The 23593-nt window shown below is 38.2% G+C and overlaps 1 protein-coding gene across 1 annotated transcript; it reads right to left on the bottom strand.

Annotated features, from left to right (window-relative positions):
• On the bottom strand, window positions 1-2543 carry LOC126793455 (uncharacterized). Its single transcript, XM_050519992.1, has one exon. It carries the CDS (start codon window positions 2197-2199, stop codon window positions 214-216), a length of 1986 nt encoding a protein of 661 aa, XP_050375949.1. The 5' UTR covers window positions 2200-2543; the 3' UTR covers window positions 1-213.
• Window positions 2544-23593: the final 21050 nt, after the last annotated feature.

The following is a 23593-nucleotide window of genomic DNA, read 5'->3' on the forward strand; positions in this document are numbered from 1 at the left end:
TGAAATCAGGAAAAATTAGTTCATATTCTCTTTGGGTAAGAAAATACTGAAAGAGGTGGAGTGGGTTACTCACTTTCTGGTGAACACCAACCATCCAAAAATAGTAACAAAAAGAAAAACAAAAAAAAGAGGGTTTTAATTTGCGGATGGTCTAAGTTACACAAGAATATACACTCCATGAGAAGGTAAAAACAGAAACTAAAGAATGAATCACTATGTTTTGTGATTGAATCCATGGTACCCCCTTGAGCCCCTGGACTGGTAAAGATCCAATCTACTCTTGGCCTCCTGTAACAATGTGTCGAGTGTCTCATCTTGGGTCATGTAAGATTGCTTGGATGCCCATTCGAGCACAGTGAGCACCTCAGCCTGGGCAAGTTCTTCACTGTCTGGTACATGGAGTGCAATGTAGCACATGAGAACCAAAGCCGAAATCTGTACCATTTGTTCCCCGAAGTACACAAGCTGGATTAAGTGTTTGGCGCCTCCAGCGTCTATTATTGCCTTGCAGTGGTCGAGGTGAAGATAGTTTTCTGTACAGGCAAACTTTGTGAGGGCAATGGAGGCTTCCCTGGTAACATCAGATTCTCGCTCGTCGAGAAGGCACACCAATGGGCCAATGATCCTCGTCTCTGTTGCTCGAAATGTCCTGGCCAAATTCCCAACTGCTTTGATGCAGGGAATCAGGAGGTCCGAGTCTGAATCTGCCTTGTCAATGATCTTTAGCAATTGATCAATGACAGACTTGCAGGCAGGGGAATTAGGCTTGAATGCTGATCTTCTCAACTCGGCATCTTTCTCTGCCACACCTGTAATCTCCATCAATGCCATGGCAGAATACTTCTGCACATCTTCAGGGCCCTTTTCTAATAGCACAGCAAAACACAAGAGTGCTCTTGATTCTGTAATGCTACGGCAAATGGTCGAGTTCCCCTTGGCTAGGTGTCCAAGTGCTCGTGCTGCCATGGCCTTCATACTTGCCTTGGTTGCAGGGTCCTCCGATTCCCTCCCCTTAATGGTTGTTCCTGAATTATGATGGGACAAATGATAACTCACATTGTTGCTGCTATTGCTCTTGGTATGATTGATTTGAGTCGGCACATTAGCTGTGCCATTAATAGGTTGTAGAGGAGCCTTAGTCCCTCCCTGCATTGCCATGGTAGTAGCAACCACATTGTGCATATGACTCGGCTGCCGAGTCCCCAAAGGATGAGGAATCTGCTTCTCCTCATCCTCATTCGCCTTCTTCGGATTATGATTGACATTCGAATTATTAGTAGCCACAACAACAGCATGAATCGATGTCGCCTTATTGAAAGCCACACTATACTTGCTATGCTCCTGAACTGTCTCGAAAGCAAGATGACTCACAAGCAGTCGAATAGTGTTGTGCTGCGCAAATAAATCCTGGCATTTCGGGTAATGCCCTGCCAGCTCCGCCACCGCTCTCGCCACCATCGCCTGAACTTTCATCGGCCCTTCCTTCAGAATCTTGGCAAACACAGAGCAAACTCCGGCAATGACCATGTGCTCCACGCTTTCTGGGTCCCTGCCGAGTAGCCCCAGAGCCTCTGCAGCGTTCTCTTGGCCTTCAACCTTGCCCTCCTTGATCAATTTCAACAATGGCCCGACTCCTCCTTCTTCAATAATCAGCTTCCCGTACCTGTCATTATCCTTGGCTAAAGTAACCAGCGACGCCGCCGCGTCGGATCGGTCTTCGAGGGAGCCGGTGTGGAGAATAGCGATCTGCTCCCAAATGAAGCCCAGAATGGGCTCGTTGGCCGCGATGGGCGGCAGGCCCAAGTACCCATCTTCCCGAATATCCGCCGGAGCCGAGACTCTGAGCAGCCACGACACGTCGCCGATCGAATTCTCGAGCTGCGACGACATTTTCCGGAACTGCGCCGTCGGGGTAATGGTGAAGACCCGCATCATTATCCCGTTGGCTCGGCATTTCAGGACTAAGGACAGAGCCTTCTCCAGTACCTGCTCGGTCTCGTCGATGATCCGACGCGTGGGGCGCTCGTACAGGTCGGAGCTGGCCCTGGCAGCCTGCCGGAGCAGACCCGCAAGCTTCTCGGTCTTTGATTTCAACTCCTGGCAGTCCTGCTTCGACGAGCTGGCCTCGTCCGCCGCCTTGGTCACTTGGTCCGCCAACTGGATCGGCCTGGCTAGAATTTGCTTCACTATGTCCGCCATGGCCGGCACGGCGGACCAAAATCTGATATATTTGACTGAAGGTCAATAGACCAAACCCGAAACCAAACACAAGAACAAGCGCAGATGGGTGTTTCGGAATTGCTTTAGATTTCTGAAACCTGATAAACTGAAAAACCAAGGACACTCTGAGAGGGTATAGGACACAAAGGAAGAAGCTTTCTTCTTCTTCTCGGGGTATGTTGGGTGTGGAATAGTCTGAAACTCTCTAGGAGTGGACGAGGTCTACGAAGAGAGGCGAGGACAGGTCAAACGCGTTTTTCTTGGTTTATATAATCGTCACCTCCCCCCTACAACCAACCCTCTTCTTCTTCTTCTTCTTCTTCTTCTTCTTCTTCTTCTTCCTCCTCTTCTCTCCTCTCGTTTTCCCTGCTACATTTTTCTATTTTCCTTGCCAATTATTATATGAAAAAGATATGGAACTTGATATTAATTAAATTAGGTAAATAATTCCAGAGTATCATTTTTGATGTCAGGCTGGCGCAGTTGAACTTCCAGCCCCACAAGGTCCACGGCGAGAAGATTGCTCCCAAGATTGCTGTGCATGCTCAGAAGGGTAGGTGAATTACATCCAGGTTACTTTGGACACTGTAAAATCCAACTGCTTTTTTAAGTTGGATAATTATATTGTTACCAGAATTCTATGCCTTAATTAAGTGGATTTTGGAGTGTTTATGGGAAATCTTGATATATGATTAAGTTGACTTTGGTATAGGATATGCTTTTCTGATTGTGCAAATTTTTTAATTTTAACTTCAATCCTGAAGGTCATGTAATTAGCCTGATATTCGAGGTCTAGAGATTGAAAGGTTGCTCTCGTCTACAGGCCTTTTAGCCATAGACTGGCCCAAATGGTTGTGGCTTTATCATGCCCGTTCATAACATTTTGATTCAGTCTAGTTATGGGTCAGCTCGACTCAGTTTTCAGTTCTGCGAAGTTGGAAATGTTTAGATTGACAGCTTCTCTTCCACGTCCTCCTGATAAAAGAAAACAAATAGCAACGAACACAATAAGCACGGAAGGAATACACCATTGCCAACAGAATCTTCGATGGAACCATCTACAAAGTAATGCAAGGGACAAAGATACTTTCATGAACAGAGTTGAAACCCTAACTGATCAAGAAACTCCTTTGGGCACTGAAATTGTTGATGGTTTAGACCTGTTTGACAATCTATAATGGTCCATGGAGACATGATGTACGTGTTCCACTGATGTTCTTTGGATGATTATGTTGTAGTCCATTTCGTGTAGATCGATCCAAATTATATGTTTCCCCATTTCAACCTATATACAAATTTGCTTCATCTTAAGAAGCTTCATCATCACGCTTTTTAAAATTGGCAAATTCTTGGCTCGATCTTTGGTTCGATCAATTAATTGCTACTAATTAATCGATGACTCCATAATCATGAGCCTAACAGACACTACATATTTAGCATATAGGACCACGTTTGTACCATTTACTTAAATTGTGAGGAAAAAACTAGACATATAATCGGGAAAACTACCGATATACATCGAAAGCTAGCTGAGTAGCTATACATACAAATTGATAAGGTACACACAGCTAATTATAGATGCGGATAAATATTACTCATCAATCATCATTACTTTATTTAAGGCAAACCCGGCCCATCATCCTGCACGCATGCAAACAATATAGGATGGTTCGTGACTTGGTGGTCCATCATCCTCTTAACGACGAAGTATATACATGGAATCCTAATTCTATGGTTTTTCTACCAATATGTATAGCTAGGGTAGATATAGAGCTGTACAGTAATAAAAAATTAAATCCCGTTGGTAATTATATATACATATAGACACATATGGTTATTTTCAAGCAAATGATTTGGATGTAACAATATTAGTTGAGCTGTGTTAGAAGTACCAGTTTCTGAATACAATGGAAGTGCAGATGGATATGGAGACGGGGAGTAGCGAGTGAAGCAGAGACAGGAGTTTTTAGCTCGTACATGCACGATGGAGAAGCTTATAAAAAACATACCACACGGACACGGGAATGATCCATAGAATATATATTAGTGTTCGGTGGCGAATCTATGATTGAAATGTCACTAGAGTTAATTTTATGCGAAACGTAATTTTTTTTTTATTTGCGCGAAGCGCAAAATTTTTTCTCTGCTTATATTAGGTATGTCGATATTTGTCATCAGAATGAAACTGTTTTAAACTAATCTCTACACACCTCTGTTTTATCTTTCATTATGTATCTATCTTGCCTGATGTTAATTAATAAACTTCACTACTTTGATTCTAATTTCCAAATAGGCAAATAAAATACTCAATCTCTGATCATAATCACCAAGCATTCTGTAACAGACAGTACATACTAACACCCAATTTCGATTCCAAATTCCCAATCATTCTATATCAATACTTTAACCAACAAACCCATATACCCAAAATCTCAAATCATTCCAAATCAAATCAATCATTCCATAAGCTAAAATTTGATTCAATTTTGAAAGAGATTAGAGGAAAAGAGCTAAACCTGTGGACTGGTCCAGAGATTCAGCGACGCGCGCGGGGAAGTGGAGAACGGTGACGGACAATTGCGAGTGGTGAGTGGTGACATGAAGGCTTAAACGAGAACTCGAGAAGATCATTAGAAGAAGATGTTGAAGAGCATATCAGCAAAAGCAGATGAGAAAGTCTTCAGAAATTGAAAGAAGAAGACGCGAAAGTGTGAGAGACAAAGAGAGACCCGTGGTGATGTTTTAATTATTATTTTTAATAGAGGGTTGAGTTTTTTTTTTCTGGGCTTCATTTTCACCTATTCTCCAGTCCTCCCAATCAAGCCAGGGCTGGATCTGCCCTTGTTCGTGCCGCTTCCTTTTCGATTAGTGCTAGGCCAAGATCAAAGAGCCTACTTGCTGGGCATATATTGGCTCGGCTCGGTTTTTGGTCCAAACCGAAACCGAACCATTTTGATCGGTTTTCTAGAAACTTAAACCATTCACCGAATTGAATTAGTCTGAACCGAAACAATCGGTTTAACCGAAATTTGGTTCGATTTCGGTTCACACCTCATTGTAATTTTTTAATTTTTCAAGAGGTGAGACTCGAACTTCTATCCAAAGATGATACCACAAATCACTACATCACACACACTTCTCATTAATAACTATGTAAATATTATATTTATTCTCATTTTGATAGATATTTTCAATAAAACATCAAATATCAATGTTGAGATTCAAACTCCTGATCTAGAATATAACAACCATGCGCTCTACCAACTGCGCTAGACAACCTTCTATGTTATGTTTTGTACTAATACCCATTATTTATTATTTTTAAATCATTAAATTAAATTCGGTCTGTTCGGTTTTAAATCGGTTGGTTTGATCACGTAAACCATTTTTAAACCGTTTAAACCGGTTTCGGTTCGGTTTTCTTCATTTTTTAAACTACATCTCTTCGATTCGGTTATCCGGACCATATTTTCAATTCGGTTCGATTCGGTCGGTTTTACTTGTTTAATTCGGTTTATGTCCACCCATACTTTTAAGTTTTAACAACAACATTGAGGCACATCGATATTTATGTGGTTGGGATCTCATTCGCTATTATTCGATCTCTGTTGACAACAGAAAATGTGATATGTGGTCGATATATATGATCAAGGTGATCACTTGCAGTACGTAATGCATGCGACGTAATTAGTGAACTCTTGATCGTATGTTACGTGATGTTAATATTTGATCGATCTATTTCATGAGCTAAACTCGTGATCGTATATCAAAGATTTTAATAACTCAAAGTTGAGTACATCAATATGGCAAAATATTAATATTCGTATGTTACGTGATGTTAATATTCCGAATATCGATCCATAAAATTTAACTAATCTTTAAATATCATGGCAAAATATAGTATCTCAGAAAAATAATTGGAAAATTTGACCTATACGCGCAGAAAACCTAGCTATACGTACGTTGGCCCTGATAAAGAAAGATGATATACGCACACATCTAACTAGCTTTTGTAAGCAAACAAACTAGGCTATACTTGGCTCGGGATTCTTGCTGCTATAAGAAGCTAGGCATGGAGATGGATATAAGTCGTAACTAACTAGATAGATACACTTAAACTAGTTAAATAGTTAGTGGGAGTATTTCGATCGTGACCTTATAGGGTTTACTATCCTTGCAACAGTCGCATGTCTTCTGGATTTGTAGTTTAATTTTATGTGGTAATCGAGAATCATTCGCGTCGTTCACGATCGAGGTGTAACGATCCCAAAATTTTAAACATAAAAACTCAAAATTTGAAAGTCGTGAAACACTAAAACAATCTCAATGAATCGAAATCATTTTAAATGCCACAGCCGTTCATTACTGAGTTCTCAATACAACTCAGACAAACGAATTATTACAAACCAAATTTATAATTCAATATACATAAAAATGGAAATGTAATAATCCTCACAATCTCTCACAAAACCCACAAATAAATCCTCACAAGTCCTCACACAAATCCACAATAGAAACCTCACCACAAGCAGGATAATGAACGACTTCGAGTCCCCAGAGTTGTCCTTCGATTCCCACTAATCGACACCTGCAGTAGTATCCCCTACACTATCGAATTGGTGCACCGGTATTGTAAACACAAACCCGATAAACTTTACAGCTCGTATGAGTAAAATAAAACAAATATAATTCGCATATCAATATATACGACAATCCACAAATCAACAAATATAAATGCACTCATGAGTCAATGGACGGCCCATCTGGTTGTCCCAAAAATATAAAAATGAAAGTACTCATGAGAAATTGGGCAATCCCCTCTGTTTACCCAAATGCATTTATAATACGGGTACTAATGAGCGCTGGTACACCTCTGTTACCCCTCAAGTAGTACACCGTCGGCATTGGGCAACTTCCTCGCTACCCAACGTCCGACATTGGGCAACCTCTTCGGTAGCCAACGTCCAAAAATATGAGTACTCATGAGCCGATAACCCATATGTTACCTCACATGCAGTACTCCGGCAGACAGACTATAGCTTTAACTGTATCGTAACTTTCGTCCGGCCAAAGGCTAGGTTCCGACATACCAACCATGTCCGAAGACTGGTCCGAAGACATAAACACGTACAATAATCTACTCATTATTTGTACAAATCGCATCAACATGCTCAATATATAATTCTCATCACCACTGTGATCATATTCACAAACGAAATCCTAACAGTATATAATATAGCAAACTATATATATATATATGTACCTATTTACCATTTATACAATATATATATATATAATCCACTTTATTATATACATGTCATATTTCATAAACACGTCCAAAGACAAAACGTTTTAACAATTCTTAACGTTAAAACCACGTACAATAATCTACTCATTATTTGTACAAATCGCATCACATGCTCAATATATAATTCTCATCACCACTGTGATCATATTCACAATGAATTCATAACAGTATATAATATAGCAAACTATATATATATATATATGTACTTATTTACCATTTATACAAATATATATATATATATATATATATATATATATTCCACTATATCATATACATGTCGTATTTCAATATTTAAAACTCTTGCAAAATCTTGAATCTCTGCAATGGTAGATTCGTAAATATGTGAGATTTTACTCACCTTATCAACTCGAGCGTAATTCCACAATTTCCGAAGATAATTCATTTTCTTGATTTATTGATCAACTTGAAAACATAAGAAAAAAATTTAGAAACGTTTCGTAAACTTTTAAATGTCGAAATAGTAATAATCTGTTACTGTTCAGTAATTTCTGGTTTTACGAATTAACTGTTCACTAAGTACTATTCACTGTATACTATTCATATATTTACTATTCATGTATTACTGTACAAATACACATCCATTACGTATTCATGTACGAGTACATACTGTTTACGTATTTCTGTACGTACGAATACTATTCAAATGTAAATACTCTCTCAATAAATATTAATTACTGATTTACTCTTCTGAAATTACTTTTTACATTTATTAAAAGTAATTTATATTTACATTTACCTTATATAAAAAAAATTTACATTTATCGTATGTAAAAATAAATTTACATTTACCGTACGTAAATCATTTTTACATTTACCGCACGTAAAAATAAATTACAAAATTACCATTCGGAAACCTTGTTCACGCGCCGCCGCACCAACGCGCCACCTCCGGCAGGCCGCGCGTGGCACTCACGCGCCACTTACTGTGACAGCGCGTGAGACACACGCGCCGAGCCTAAGGCCGGCGCGTAGCACGCCACCGCCGCCCCAAAATCCCTGCTTTCTTCCCCCTCTTCCTCCCCACGGCCTCACGCCGCCCCTAGACCCCTCCACGCCCTCATACGCGCCGCCTAAGACGGCGGTATCCCCCCTCACTTCCTCCTCCCCTGATCTGCACCAAATCCATCCAATTCCAACAAAAATCACACCAAACAACCACACAATCAATCAATTCAACTCACCCTTACCTATTCCACGCCTTGAAGTCACCGGAGATCGTCAGATTGAAGCACGACATCGGCGAAGGAACTTACAGACCTCGGGTTGGAGCAGAGAGACTCACGCCGGCGCGGGGAGGTGCGGTGAGCTCGAGGGTTGCTGCGGACGTCCGTGCGAAGCTTCCTAGGCCGGCGGTGTGCGACACGAACGGGCGGAGAATGAGATCGCCGGAGCTGGGTTTTTTTTTAGAGAGAGAGCGAATCGGGGAGAGAGAGAACCCAGGGAGGCGGGGAGAGGAGAGAGAGTGGGGTTTCCAGAAATGGAAACCCTAATCAGAAAAAAGTCCTTTTTATACTCGTTTCCAAAATCGGAAACTAACTTCCGACGTTAATAACTTTCACGTACGATTTCCGATTCAAACTCGTAACGCGTCCACGAACTCGTATCGACGAGCTCTACAATTTTCGTGAAGGAAGTTTTTGCAACCGAGCGACGGAATAAAAGTCGATATATACGTTGCGGAAACGTAACATTTTTTTCTAACTAAACGTTTCGAAACGTTTCCGTTCGAGTTTCGTAATGTCGCAAGCAATCCAAATTTCATTTTAATGAATTTCACAACTTAATAGAAATTAAACAAACCAAACATCGTTCTGAAAAATCGGGTTATTACATAGGGTATGGCATAGAAACAAAGTTGGCCCTGTAATTAGAAATTGAAAAGTGACAAACTGACTGGTATATACGGTCTTCCTGTATTCTGTGTTTGGCCTTTTAAGTGCATTAGTACGTGCAACAAAGGCATGTCTGATTAAGAGTGAGTAATTATTTCTGAACTTATTTTTTGATTGCCACGTTTTTCTTGCTTAAATACTGTACAGGCCCAAATACTGTGATCAAATAAAATGGTACGATCGTTCCAAATACGAGTAGTGATTGTTATTATAGTAAAGAGAAAAGAAAACATTATAAAGCGGTATACGATTTAGTGATAAATGTGAGATCTTAGAGAACAGTCAAATATTCAAAGATGTCGATCGATCTTAATCCATATTTGTTATTGATGTTGGTCTTGTTGTGGGACATGGATCCTCTGCTGAGCTCTTAATAATTACCTGATCTTTTCCTGATCTCTTGTAACTGACAGGTGTCCAAAAACATAGCTAATGGCTCTATCCTCTCTCACACACATCCTCTTTATAGAGCTCTCGTGTTCTTCTATTACTTCTTCACCAGTACAAAACAGTTTCCTGAAAATAAAATAGAAAGTGAAACACCAAAATAATTTTGGGTGTGATTGATTGCTTGAAGAGATAAAACACTAGCATAAAAGAAAAAAAAATCACAAGGATGAAACATATCGATGAAACACCGGACTAATAAAGATTCTTCTTACAGGGAAGAACCTATTAGGCTATTAACGAATCACTCATTCATTCAATCCCAAATTCATATCTGATTTTTTTATCCCATATTTATCCAACTTATCCCAAATTCCAGAGTTGGTTCTACTTCTTTTTTGTGTAGCTACTAGCTAGTCTTCTACATTCTACGCTCAAGCAATTTCATAACAAAAATTGAGCTGCACCAAAAGTAAAAAAGGGAAATTCGAAAATGGCATGAGAGAGAGAGAGAGAGAGAGAGCTGTATGAGTTGAATGGGTTCCATAATAACATGGATGTCGACCTTGCCATAGAGTCTCTCACAGAGCCTGAATACAGAGTTTCTCAGGAGAATAACAACTCTATTCTTCGAGCTGCATAATAGAGGAAGAAGAAAACAAGGGAGAAGAAGGTAGAGTCAGCTTTTGAAAAGTAGTAATCTCGCCATTAGCTGGATGCAATATGAATCACGTGTCGTCATCTCGTAGAAGCTAGATCAGGAGAGGATCCGAGTCCGTTGTGGTGAGATGGTATCATCCATAAACACAAAAGAAATGGGATCTTACTGGGGACCAGATTGGGATCTTAAACGAATATGCATAATACCAGTCTTGCATGGAAGCTCACGCATGCATTGTCCGTTCATATAAAAGGATATATAGACAAGCTTTTCGACAGCACATTTCGCCAAGCTTTCTCAATAGCAGATCAACATTAATATATGTAAGAGGTATCTTGTTAGCTAGGCACCAAACTAACATCATTGGTGCAGTTTCTTTTTCCCTTAAATATCACATCAATCGTTCTGATAGTACAAATTAGGGGTCCCAGATTCTTACGGCATATCTCTACGCGGAGGGGTACGATTAAGTTTCCCGGAAGCAACCTCGTGTTGGTTTCAGTTCGGATTGTCGAAGTCGATCGGATACTTGTCTATAAAAGAAGAAATGACAAGAGTATCAAATCAAATGGATTCTGTTGATTAGTTCGTTCTGTATATATTTATTAGACTTCCACGGTTAAAATGCAGAGAATTTGTATCAAAAAAAAATGCAGAGAATTGACACACCGCATCGTGAATATCAGATTTAGAAAATATAGAACAAAGAACCCTCAAGCCTTGCTTCCATATATGTATGTCTATGTAAGTACTTGTGACTAATTATCATATATATCTGTGTAAACTAGGTCATGAAATCATGAATACGAACTTGGCTATATAAGAAACTTTACATTAATTAGCAAAAACTTTGGCAAACTCTCATCTGACGAGGGACAGCACAACTACAATTAGCTTAATTGCAGGCAAGAATGAAACTGTAAATATATATAAACTAAGACTAATGACAGTTAATTAGTAAACTCTCTCTCTCTCTCTCTCTCTCTCTCTCTCTCTCTCTCTATATATATATATATATATATATATATATATATATATATATATATCTATCCTTCTTGGCTGCGGAGGTCCGCACCACGATTTTGTTGCGGATTTCCATCTTTTTATCACTTTTTGATTAAATTTTCTCATCTCCACCGTCTAGTATATAGATAATATTATGTAGATCATCTCTCCAAAATTTCAGCCGATTTGGTAATCGTGAAGGCCCTCCAAATTTCGTTTTTTCTGTTAAAAATATGAACGGTTCATGTTCGACAGAATTCGGTCCGTCTATTTGATATTCGATTTTGAGGGCCTTAACGGTTACCAAATTGGCTGAAATTTTACAGAAATGATCTACACAGTATTATCTAGATACTAGACGGTGGAGATGAGAAAATTCGATCAAAAAGTGGTAAAAAGATGGAAATCCACACCAAAATTATTTGTGCAGACCTCCTCATTTGAGAAAATCCGTATATATTTTGACACACTTTTCGGTCAAATGTTTTTACCATAAGCGATTCAATATTTAGTTATGCTATTCAAGATCATCTCTACAAAGTTTCATCCAATTTGACAATGGTTTGAGCTTTCAAAATTGAGATTTACACGAACGGTTCACGTTGAAAAGTTTTAATTCATTCATTGATTTAATCTAATTTCAATACCTTAATGATGTCCGAATTAGATGAAATTTTGTATAGATTATCTTGAATATCATACCTAAATATTAAATCGTTTATGGTGAAAAAATTTGACCGAAAAGTGTGTCAAAATTAAAGCTTCACTCTGAATAAGAACTATATATATATATATATATATATATATCTCTCTCTCTCTCTCTCTCTCTCTCTCTCTCTCTCTCTCTCTCTCTCTCTCTCTCTCTCTCTCTCTCTCTCTCTCTCTCTCTCTCTCTCTCTCTCTCTCTCTCTCTCTCTGCGTGTGGGCGTTGTTTTATCCGACAAGGGATGCGACGTCGTACAACTTGAGCCAGGTGCAGAAGACAAGGGCAAGTTTCCATGAAACTGCGTCTATGAACAGAACGAATTAATTATCAGAAACTTAAGTAGTCCATACAGACCCTTCCGGAGAGTGTTGCTGTGTGATATTAATACAGATATCGTCATCTTCCTTTGATCATCATATTGATCGATCGCTGATCATCATGCTGCACGCCTGCACACTTGTAGTTAGTACTAACGCTTACGATCCGGCCAGTTCTTCATGCAGCCATGCAATTGTGTATCGCTGAACGGCGGATACGTATGGGACCACCTTTGTTTTTACTCGTACGTAAAACATTTTGCATGTGCATGCACAGAACTCTTTTGACTAAAATCCATTGATTGGGGTAGAGTTAATTAAGAGCCAGCTACATAATTAAACCTAATTTCGTAGCTCTTGATCGAGTTTGATCCATCGATCGATGCTGCATGGTCCTACTTAGAAATTGTTTGGTTAATTGCCGGATCATATGCTAACTCTGTTTGGTGCAGCTGCTAGCTAGCTATAGTTATTTTGTTTTGTTTGTGTGCTTGTGATTTAGGTTGAGCTCCCCAGCTCGGGAATCTTCTTCTTCTTCTTCTTCTTCTTCTTCTTCTTCTTCTTCTTGTACACGTAGGGAAATGTAGCATTAGCATATCTGCATATAGCATGATTCATAGACGGAAGCCCAGATCTCTATGCTCTTAATTTGTATGAGATGGCTTAATTACTTTCTCCTGTGATCCAATAATTCCTATAATCCTATAATTCCTCGCTATCTTTTAAACTTTAGAGTGAGATGGAAAATCGATTTGACCTTGATTAAAACGTGAATAGTTACTGATGGAGGAAGGGACGTATGCTTTCTCACCGTTATTAATTACATATATAGGGCATATTGCATCCCACATTTGTCAGGCGACAATTTCCTTTAATTTGTCGTTCTGGAATAGCTTCATATATCCATTTTTAACCCAATGTTAGGGCATAGTTCTACCTCAAATCATGCTCGTGTGTTAATTTTTTCAATAATGCAAGAAGAGACACAAGGTTTCATTATGCAGAAAGAGAAATTACGGTGCTTCTGTTGTTGGATGTTGTTATATATGGTCGAAAGTTGAAACAGTTCGAGATCTGCTGAATCGATTATGCGAATTCATGCAGTGGCGGAGCCAAACATATATGAGGGGGGCCATTACATGCAATATTCTCAAGTATGATTTAATTGAATCAAGTTAGAATGAGAAAATACATGGATAGCCAAAACTTTGCGGGGTGCCATGGCACCTTTTGGCCCTAGTGTAGCTCCGCCCCTGAATCCAAGAGAAAGCGTACCCCAGACCCCAGAGGCTGGCACAAAGATCTTGATTGATGTTACAAGCTAGAGATCGCGTCGCTACTTTCGCTTACATATAACCATGCATTGGTCTTAATTGCCCAAACTAAACACGAAATTTCTGGGTTTGGTTAGGTCAATTATTCGTGCATCAGTGCCATGTACTAGCTTGATTACTCTCAAGCCATGTTTATTTCATAGAATTATTACATTGGGAAAGGAAAGTGATTTATTTCACTTGTTTGGGAACCAAAGAAAAAGGAGAGGCAAATGAAAACAAGTCCCATAATATTGGAAAACTGGTGGGAACCAAACTAATCTTAAGTTTTGTATTAATATGAAGGTATTATAGGAAAGTTAATAAAATTTTCCTTTACATTCCTTGGTCTTTTCAAACACAAGAAAAGAAATTTGATGGGAATTCAAATTTCTCATAACAGCGGAAAGAGGAAGGATTTCATTTTCAATTCTGTGAACCAAATTAACGAGGTCTCAAAGTGTCTGGTAGATTCGGTTACGCGGTAATTAAATTGTCTTTGGATGGATGGATGCCAAAGTGACTATCTACCTTACAGAAAAGTACTATCTGGAGTTATTAATTTTCTGCTATACCTTTCTTAAACCTGGTGTTAAATCTCCAGACTAGCGCCGTAGCTCGTCACGATTAACTATTGAGGATCAGTGATAGCTTTCGTCTCGAATTCCACTATTCCAGTAACTTTTAGTCTTTTATAAAGATGAAAACTTAAAACGTGATAGTTGTGCTATGCTTGATCGGTAACAGTCATATATAAAACAACAAAGCGTGAACTAATTTGATCGGTTTGTATGTTTGTTGGAGTTTCTTTTTCCGTGATCTTTTGCTTTTTGTGAGCTGCTTTTTTTCAATTAGTTCTATTTCATTCTCACAAACCAAATCGATCTCTTATCGACTTTTGAAGTTCATTCCTGATTTGCTTGCTTTCTTGCTTAATCAGGTCATTTTGTGGGAAAATTCTATAATGCAGCGTGAGGTGAATAGTGACTATGAACAATATCCCCTTTTGTGTCCATATATTTCAGGTTCAAAGAATCATAGTGGATTAGTGATTAGTTGAGTGCGTACTAGTCCAAATCAATTATTTTGGGCCATTTGGAATTGGAAATTAGTTTTACGTACTGACATTGACATTAATTGGGATGTAGGAAGATCAATTTCATGGAGCTAGCTGCTGTCAAGCCTATAGAGATGGTTCCATAGGCTCCAGTCATAGGATCATTGTGACTTGAGTGCACCTCATCAAGTCTCCCCAAATGAAATTCTTTCTTTCATTATCTTTTTTGCATCCATAATCCTCATGTAGCAGCCACAGGTCTCAATACCTTAGCTTACAGTACGTGAATATAGAAGGTGATCGAGAGAAGAAGGGCCAAATGTAAACTAAATTACCATCGACCGACCATCACACAATTAATGCTCTAATTGTTATAATCAATACTAGAGGCTTTACAAAGAAAGAGTTCATTTGGCTCACATAGGAAAATGCTTGTATATGTACAATCTCCTCCCATGGTGATCGCAACTGAGGTTCAATGTAGAGCCACTGCCTGTCTGCCTCCATTGCATGAAATTTTAGTTCATCGATCTTGCACAGAAGAAAAATGAAATGTTGTAAGATAATATGCAGTGGAAAACATATACTTTTAGGGCCACATACCAAGAGTTGGGTACCGTGTACGGAGGGCAATATTTGGGCCTGAGTGATGGAGGCCCACCATTTGAGCTTACCTATGCCTTCCCCAGTTCCCTCGCTCTTTTTTTTTTCTCAAAACCCCCGACTCCTTCAATCACATCATTGGGCGGAAAATACAGGATATCTCATTCTCCGATTAGGCAGCCGTCGGGGAGGCCGAAAAGGGAAATTAAGGAGATATAGGTCGTTCAGGTTGAAATTAATTAGTACTGCATGTACTAATTAATGAATCAAACATTTGATGATCTCAAGGGGAGGAAAATTTATTTGGTTCCCAAATTTTCAACATGGGGGGGGGGGGGGGGGGGGGGTGACGATTGTTTTGGATGTCCATTGATATGTTCAAGAGTCTACAATTCTACATCAGAAGATCGAGCTGGAAGGTTGTGGCAAACGCATAAAGAAGTAACAAAAGAAAATTCTGTAGCTCCGGTAACCTTAAGTCTTCTATAAATTGTCGGTAAGTACATCTATCTCAATCATATATAATCTCCAGTTTGCTGCCATTTCCAACTTGTTTTCCATGACTTCAACCTGCTTATACTTTGGGGGAAGTCAAATTAGGGCACCTAGCTACGATGTATATCCATAAACTTCTTTCTAATACCTGGCTTGATCTCTCCTAGTATTTGTATGCTCTTATATATATCATCTAGTTTAATCAAATCATTATAAATTATATATTACTGTGTATGTATATCTTCGTGAGAAAAATAAGATCAACCTATGCTTATAAATAATTTCTCCCTTACATATAATATCCATTAATAAATATCTCAGGCTGTGGTCACACATATGTATAAAATTTTGAAAGCAAAAGCGATATCATATATGAAAAGCTTGAAGTTCTTGCTTGATCATCTTATAGATAGAGGGTAAGAATTTATATATAACAACATTCTCCAATTAACAAAGACATTACTTTTGAGTACGTATATCAAATACATGAAAAGTATACATGCAGTTAACGTCATATTATCATAGACACTCATAATTTGTGGGGTATATGATTGGGGTTTAACTCATGAACTTGTTACGAGAGCTAAATCCGAGGGATCGAGCTTCTCATAATCTTGTATTCCGGTGTGTCAGTTCAGTGAGACCTGCACACAACAAGTCAAAGTCAAAAGACCAGCGGTGCGCCGGCTTTTGACCCTCCGAAGCTTAAGTTAATATCCAGTGTGGAATAAATTCGAGAGTTAAGGACTTATGAATACGTTACCTCTTTTAAGTGGTTTGGGCAACCTATTTATAGGTGCACTGGGGATTGTGTTTAGCCCTTCCCTCGATGTGAGAACGTGTGCCAGTACATTGTATCTATCTCTAAAGGCGAACCACCGTGGGTGGCGTTAACAGCAATACCCAAGCAAGCAGATGGACATGTCAGACCGGCATGTCTGCCTGCTGGGTCTTCCAGATCTCCGGTCACCGGTTCGATGACCGAAAGAGGAGGAGATTAAGTCGGAGATCACCTCATTCAAGGGTAACGTTAACAGAACTCATGGAAGTTTATGCAGGCCTCATTTGCTATAACCCCTAAGCTTTTACATCTCATATGATCGATTTATATAATTGTGAATAATGAAAGGAATATGAGATCTGCATAATGGAATGATCTTCTGTTTTGACTGTATGTAGGTTTAGGATGTGTATGGAATCTACATATGCATAATTGAACCAATCATACGAGTACTTTATGATTTTAGGTAACCAGAAATTATATATTAATCTCTCTAATTTGGCGTACTTAGACCTTAATTACTAAGCTACAACTATTGGCAAGCGGATATATGTGAGTTCAGACACGTAGAATAGAGATTATAAATTCACCAAAGTCATACTTCACGAGAAATCCAAGAGGCTGCAGGAGGCCGGTCGGCATCCATCTTGGACTGAACAATGAAACTGTAATTAAGCATATGGTCTTAATTAGTACAAGACTGAGATATAATTATCTTAGGGTTTAAGTATATGGTTATGTAATGCACGTACGTACGTCATGCAGACCTAGACCAACGGTTTTGACGTGAATCATCACTTAGAGATATATGCTTAATTAGTCCACAGCCCACAGGAATCGAAGATTGGAATAAATCACAAATCGGTTAGCGACAACCCCTTGATCTCCAGATGGAAATAACAGATCGATCAACAGGAACAAGTCTACACTTCACCCGTAATCATAACTAAATGATAAGTGATAGTGTTGACGTATGAGGCACCAGAATACGTATCCAAAATTATTTATCTATTTTCCCATTGCTTACTTAACTTGCTGAATCAAGCGAACCTTGACAAATACATGCTGACATGCACGTACAGGCGGTACAGCTGCACTATATTGAGTGTACACACAAAATTAAGCGAGCGGTAATAATGCTTCTTTGATCTATATCACTCATTTACGCTGATTATATTTCTTAAATTTCATTGTACGTGTTAAGACTTAAGAGTAAGGACAACGCTTCTTCTTCTTTTTTTTGACAACAAGGACAACGCTTCTTGATCGATCAAACTTTAAGAAGTTGTATATACAGAGGAAACACCGAATGAATTCGACTCTGTTACAGTAAAACCAAGTTGTTGAGTTTCATAACCAACAAAACACAAATAACAAGTTAAAAGTCTAATAACACATTCTTAATATCACCATCGACTACACCAGTTACACTTTTAAGAGACGAACTCAGTTGGTTCCAATGATGTTGTCCCACACATTCTTGTGAATGTGCATGACATCAAAGCTGTATCTAACTTTAATTAATTTCTAATAAGGAAGCCTCCAAAATATGCACTCGTAATTCTAACATACTATGGTCTTCGGATTATAAGGAGTCTTGAAGGTATCATGTAAGCTAAGCGTCGGGTACTCGTGACTATTGATTTTTGCCAAAATTTTCTCCCCGGACAAAGAACGGGGTCTTGGCCTATGCTCACTAAACCCATTGAATGCCTGACCAGCGGACCACAAAGGGTGGTTTTGGGGTAGCCATTTGCGGTGACCCTCGTATGCCATCCTCCCACATATGTGAACTGAGCTAACATCATCCAAACAAATAGGACACGCCTTGTACCCATGGGTCGGTGACCCTGCCAACATCCCTAAACCTGGAAAGTCACTAATGGTCCACAAAACTTCTGCTCTCATCATGAAAATAGATTGGTCATGCCTATCAACAGTAAGAACTCAAGTTTCCCATAACTTTAGAAGCTCGTTGACCAATGGCTCCATGAACACACTAAGACATTTTCCAGGTGACTTTGGACCAGGGATCAATAGAGTCAACATGTTATATTCCTTCTTCATACACATTGATGGAGGCAAATTATACGGCATCACAACAACATGCCATGTGCTATGTAAAGTACCCATTGTTCCAAAAGGATTGAAACCGTCGGTTGCTAGTCCGAGTTGCACGTTTCTCACGTCGTTGGCAAAATCAGGAAATGTTCTGTCGAAATGTAGCCATGCCTCCCCATCTGCGGGGTGTTTCAGCCAGTCATTATCTACATTCCTCTCTCCATGCCACCGCATTGCTTTTGCAGTGTTTGTCGACATGTACAGACGCTTCAACCTAGGAGTCAAAGGGAAGTAGCAGAGGACTTTCCTGGCAATCTTGTTGTTCCGTCTACCTTCACGTGACATTCATCTTGAAGTGTGGCATATGGAACACTCGTCATATTCATCATAGTTTTTATAAAACAACACACAATTATACTCACATGCATCAATAGTCTCATAACCCAAACCAATGTCCCTACAAATATTTTCCATCCTTCTAAAATCAAGAGGATAATTGTGTTCATGAGGAGGCAAGCCTCTAATATAATTACAAAGGTCGTGAACACTTTTATCAGACCATCCATTTTCCACTTTCATTTTCATTGCATTTAAGACTGCACCCAAAACAGTCTCAGTACTCCCAGGATACAACGGGGTATGTGCTTCTTTTTAAAGTCTGTCATACTTCTGGTAATCATCATCTACAACATCCTCAAAAGTAAGGTCACCATTATTACTGGGGTCATCACCGAAAGCTTGTTCGTATCCAGCATAATAAGGAAAAACATCATGTAAAATGTCCATAGTGGGATTCATGGACGAACCGATACCACTGCTAGAAGATGCCCTTTGCTCTAGGATTTGTCTTCGAAGCTCATCAATTCTCGATTCATTTGATACTTCACCGTGTCTATCCCATACTGTATAATTAGGCGACATACCGAAATGAGACAAGTGTGCACACATGGTTAGTACATCAACCGGATCTTGATTGTTATGACAAACGGTGCACGGGCAACTATGGAACATCTTCCCATTAGCAGTATCCCTAACCCAGTTCACAAAGTTATGGATCCTCTCAAGGTACTTTGGGTGACTGCCGCAGTAATGCATCCAACTCTTGTCCATTTTTCCTGTCATAACATAAATAATAAAAACACACTAAGTTAGAAAACAATACAATACACAAAATATTTATTCATGTTCATCTTCACCTTATGCCTCCGGTTAGGGTCCTATCCCATTCAGGAGAACACTTCCTTTATTAAGCTTCTTGCATTCATCGGTTTCGCTCTCGGTTTTGGGAAAATTTCGACAGCATATCCGTACAGTTCCCCAAGTGCACAAAAATCTAAACCTAGTTTGCACTCATGGAACATTATAGGGAAATCCTGCCGAAATATATACCCAAGATCGAAAACAAAACCACATGAAGTGCAAACTTGCTCAACAAAGTCATGTTCTCCCAAACTGTCCAAAAATGGGACAATTCAAGGATCAAATGTCGCACAAGTGATTCTCGAACGAGATTTCTAAGCTAAAAGCAAACTAGTGAATTATTGTGAGAGTTGATGCACTCACACACACATTCATCTAGTTAATAAATACATACAAAAATAAAAATTGAAAACAAAAACACATGAAAACCAAATGGTATTCACATTAACACATAAATCAACACTAATTGAATCTAAAAACAATTAAGAAATCCAACACTAAATCTAATTAACTAAATTCATAATCATAGACAAAATTAATCATACTCAAAACACCAAACTTGGAGTAATCATTTATAAACCCACTTCCAACACTAAATCCAACATATATGTATGAACCAAACACTAATTTTAACACAAATTGAGTGACTTATTTACACTAAAGCTAATACAAAATCAGAAAATGCTTTCTACAATGAACATCTAGTTTACTTAAATTTTCCAAACACAAAATTCAACCTTTAATAAACATCAAATATGGTAAAAAGGATGGAGAAAGATATAGATTTCATACTAACCTGACTCAATTCAATGAGAGAAGAGAGGAGAACAAGCTTTCAACTCCTAAATCGAAATTTTCTCCCTGTGAACAGTATATCACAGTTGCAGTTTTGGTTTGAGTTTTTCTTTAAAGACCCGTCTCTAAAGTAGAAAAAAGACTTAAGCGACGAAACTATTTTTTCGTCGCCTAGGTCCTCTTACGCGACTATATATATATTGGTCGCCTAAGTTAATCACAGACGACAAAAAAATAGTTTCGTCGCCTAAAACCATCTTACGCGACGACAAGTTTAACTTATGTGACAATGATGTAGTGCGTCGCGTAAGAATATCGTAAGCGACAAACATGGTTGAGTTGGTCGCGTAAGTTTCAAGATGGCGTAGTGATAAACCAAGATGAGAACAAAAATGTGCCTCGATCACATCATTGGATATTACTCATATTAGCATTAGATCCTTTGCTCATTTGCAAAGGTTACCAGTATGATCAACATTTGAGGTGACTCCAAAGCCACAGAATAAGCCGTTGCGAGATTCTTGGGATTATAGAGGCTTTTGACTTTTGAGGGTAGAAGATGCTTCTACACAAAATCTTCTTCTTTAATTTGCTATTTCTTCCACTAATTTGTGGCCGTGAGATCTTGCTTTTATTTCCTTTTATGACTGTAAATTTTGGGTTCGTCTGCTGCACACCAAGATCAGATGGTGGAAAGAGAGAGAAGATGTTAATACACGTAGTGGTAGTGAGAATGTATACAACTACTGTATGGCATAATAACAATGCACCCTAGAATTTTCCGTAAATTTTGTAGTGGTGCTCAATTATCTGACGCGACACCGTGATTGAAATTTGAAAACACTGTTATTACTGATTGACATAGTCAGCAACTCGGCATGGAATTGTTATCTTTTTCTTTTGAATCTGATCTGCTGACTAGACGACAAGTCTTCCACTTTGTTTGCAATGGAATAAGAACATGGTGGCATCCAGTCTTGATTGTACTTACTAGATATTGGCAACTGGATGATATAGTCCATTGCTCTCCCAAGTCTCACTAATCTCGATACTAAATCACTAATTTGTTAGTGATTTCCATAATACCAAATGATAAATAGGAGCATAATTTCCACCGTCATAGGTTTTATATGATTAAAGAAAGAATAAACGCGATGAAGCGTTATAAAATATTGAAATTTTATGTACATGAATAATAAGATGATATCTTGAGTTGTTGTAAAAATGATAAATATGAGCATAATTTCGACCGGTCACAAGTTTTATATGATTAAAATAAAAAATAAATGCGATGAAGCGTTATAAAATATGGTGATGCTATTTACACACACTCACATAATTTTTCTAAAAGACTATGTCACCAATACTATTTTATGTGAAATTGGGTGTGTTAATAACATCACCCATAAAATATTGAAATGTTATGTACGCGAGTGATGAGATGATATCTTGAGTTGTTGTAAAATGGCATAAATGTCGATTTACACCTTTAATTTAACTGAAATTGTCAATTTGCACCCTGAATTTGCATTTGAGTCAATTTACCTCCTAAACTTGGTAAAAATTGTCGATTTACACCCCGAACTTGTATTTGAGTCAATTTACCTCCTAAATTTGGTACAAATTGCCGATTTGCACCCTATCTGTTAACTTTAACTGTTTCTATCTAATTTTGTGTCACATGTCATACACATGAGGTGTAATGTTGTCATTTTCTATTTATATTTTTCTTAAAAATAAATAAAAATATTCTTTAAATTGAGGATTATTTTGTTAATCAAATTATTTATTTACATCTTTTTTTCTACCTACTTAACCCTACTTTGAATTATATATTCAATATACCCACCCATTCAAATATAGTGTGTTGTGTATAAATATTTTTTTATATGTACACATTGTTGGAGGATGAACAAAATGAGAATAATAACGACATAATAGAACAGAACGTAACCGTTTATTGATTGATAATGATGCCAATATATAGGCATTACATAACCACAATCAGTAGGATTCGGAGTCCTAATCTATTACAGAGATGCGAATTTATCTCTAACAGAAAACCTAATAAGGCTAACACACACAATGGTAGAATAGTAATTCTCTCGGAACACACATTTATTTTTAATTTTTAATGTATTTATTTATTTATATTTTTTCTAATATCTTTTAACATACCATATCACATAAAATAATAAATATATAAATCAATAACATGTTTCGAAAAAACAAACATTGTAGCAATTTTACCTTTTAAGTAATTTTATTAATTTATTTCATTATTCAATATGAATAAATATATAATGACAATACTACCCCTTAAATGCATGACATGTGACTTAAAATTGGATTGAAAACATTAAATTTGACGGATATGGTGCAAATCGGCAATTTTTACTAAGTTTAGGAGGTAGATTGACTTAAATGCAAATTCGGGGTGCAAATTGACAATTTCAGTCAAATTTGGAGTGTAAATCAGTATTTATGCCTTGTAAAAGTCACGCTTATACGTATAACATGTGTTGAGTTGCCGTTTCTATTTCGTAACATATATTTAAGATCGAATTCAAATGTGGTCGACCTCGCAATAATGCATAATTCGACCGACTTTATGAACTAATTGTTAGCATTTATGGTTTACCTCCCTAGAAAAACAAGCATCAAAAGGACACCAAGGCCACATTGGATAAGCATTTCCTTAGCTTGACCCGAGCCCGACCGACTCAGATAACCCGGGCTCTCTTGACCTATAAATCCAAATACCACTCTTT

The sequence above is a fragment of the Argentina anserina genome, chromosome 1 (assembly GCF_933775445.1).
Source record: "Argentina anserina chromosome 1, drPotAnse1.1, whole genome shotgun sequence".
In the NCBI taxonomy this organism is placed as follows: Eukaryota; Viridiplantae; Streptophyta; class Magnoliopsida; order Rosales; family Rosaceae; genus Argentina; species Argentina anserina.

Excerpts from the sequence above, each read along its gene's own strand:
- LOC126793455 (XM_050519992.1), bottom strand. The coding sequence starts at position 2,199 with ATGGCGGACATAGTGAAGCAAATTCTAGCCAGGCCGATCCAGTTGGCG.